General features: G+C 39.4%; 1 protein-coding gene across 1 annotated transcript; it reads left to right on the forward strand.

Annotated features, from left to right (window-relative positions):
* Window positions 1-1326: 1326 nt before the first annotated feature.
* On the forward strand, window positions 1327-1978 carry LOC105556446 (the record flags this gene model as incomplete). Its single annotated transcript, XM_012003539.1, is given in 2 exon segments — window positions 1327-1460; window positions 1463-1978. Coding segments are annotated over 2 exon segments (567 nt in total), but the record flags the coding sequence as incomplete, so codon positions are not given.
* Between the last annotated feature and the right edge of the window lie 210 nt (window positions 1979-2188).

Genomic DNA, 2188 nt, shown 5'->3' on the forward strand with positions numbered 1-2188 from the left:
TGGCAGACCCCCTTGGGGGGGTTTGCGTCGGGGGGTGAGGGGACGGACACGGCGTCCTCCCCTCCCCCCAGTGCCGGGCAAGGGATAGCCCGTTAGAGGGGGGGACGAGGGGTGGCGGAGAGGGTCCGAGGGCGTGTATTGCACTCCCGCGCTGCCGCCCCGCTCTCCCCCCCGACGCCGTCGACCGGGGTGGGAAGCGGTGGCGGGGTGGCGGACCCCGCGGGAGGGTGGGGGGGATGTGTGAGGGCACCCCCATGTTCCGGCGCCCGGGGGGGACCTCTGTGGGTTGGAGGGGAGAGTGTGGGGACACCCCTCCCTCATGTCACAACCCACAGGGAAGGTTGGGATGCAGGCGCGGTCCCTGCATCCCATCAGGAGAAGGGGACCCCTATCGCTCATCTCCTTGTGAGATGAGGGATGGGGCCCACCCCCCTCCCAGGAGGCGGGAAGCGCTGAGGCCCGCCAGTAACAACGGCGGGCCACGTGCGGGGGGCGGTGCGGAAGTAATGACTAGTCAATCCCCGTCCGCCCCCCAAGTCAAAGCACAGCGCAGACCGCCGCAGGGGTTTAGTGGGTATGCCGCGCACCCGGCATGTTCGCCGGGTGCACTCCGATCGACATTAGGAGGGCAGTCCCACATAACCCGGGTCCCATCCCCAGGGAGGCTCCTTAACAGGACACTCCGAGACCCGGGTATCCATAAAGGATTCCCCTGCGTTACAAAAAAAAAGCATCTGTGCTATGTGGCGCATATTAAGACATAAAATAATTATTAGTTTTTATTTACTTTTAGACATCTTAATCCTTTAATCTTAATATATAAGTGTCTCTGAGTAATTAGAGTGTAAAACTCTCTTCCTATAAAGTTGTTTATACATCTTATTTGTGCTTTTAATCTTTAATGCTCAACTACTCATAATGTTTTATGTTCTGATGTTTATATCATTTATAAATAATATCGATGAAAACAATAAACAACTTCATTAAAAAATAAATGTTTTATACTCTAATTACAGCATGGCTTGTGTAATTCTACCAAGAAATTTTTGAGTGTTTCATAAAATTATTTACTTTATATACATTAACATTGTAGAATGATTTCGATTTTGATACATTCTTTATATTATAGGTAATGACTCAGAATCACTTATATGTATATTTAGATGTCTATATAAAAGTAAATAATAACTAATAATTTAACTAAATTTTATAATATTAATATGTATATACAATTATTTTATCCAAAAATATATGTATATACATATATATTTATATACATATTTATACTTTGCAAAAATAATTCTTTCTTCAATATATATATTATAGCACAATTTAATAATTTTGTTCTTTACAGGAAATGGTAAATATCAATGGACTAAGGAGACCACAAAACTTCTAATAGAAGAAGTTAGAAACCATTTAGTATTATTAAATAATAAAAATTATATGCAAAAAAAGTATGGAAAAGCATAGCAAATAAATTCAATGAAAGAGGATACAACATAACAGAGGAACAATGTAATATTAAATGGAAGAATTTGAAGCGAAAATATACAAGTGTACGAGATCTTAATAATCAAACTGGTAGAGCTAGACAATCTTGGGAATACTTTGACATGATTGATGAAATCATTAACACTAAACCCGAAGTAGCACCTATATCAATTGCTTCTAGTACACATGGATTTAGAATAAGACAATCAAATACGTCTACAGAACAAAACGAGGCATCATCTACCGACGAAAATAATTCAGCAGCAGTCAATACTTCTTATAGTACAAGACGTCATATTAGGAAACGCCGACAAAGTGATGAACCTAGATGGGTAAAAACACTCTGCGAACAAAGAAAAGCTCATCATGACGAAAACATAAAAATGCAAAAAACATTTTGACGTTATTTGAGAAATATGTACAGAAAGATAACTCACACTAAAAGTAAAAATAAAGTAAAAGCATCTGATGATTTATATCTGTATTAGTAAATGAAAAAAGTTGTGAAATTTTTATTTTGGAAATGGAAAAAGTATTATTTAAAACATGGGGAAAAATTTTAATTTTTAATTTTAATTTTTAATTTTTGTAATGTTTAACTGTGATATAAAAGCAAATTATTAGACAAAGCTATAAAATATTATTTAAAAACTATTGTAGGGCATGGGGTCCTACAAGGAGTTGTCAGGGATTG

This window comes from Vollenhovia emeryi, unplaced genomic scaffold (assembly GCF_000949405.1).
Source record: "Vollenhovia emeryi isolate VEMERY1.0 unplaced genomic scaffold, V.emery_V1.0 DF940020.1, whole genome shotgun sequence".
Taxonomy (NCBI): Eukaryota; Metazoa; Arthropoda; class Insecta; order Hymenoptera; family Formicidae; genus Vollenhovia; species Vollenhovia emeryi.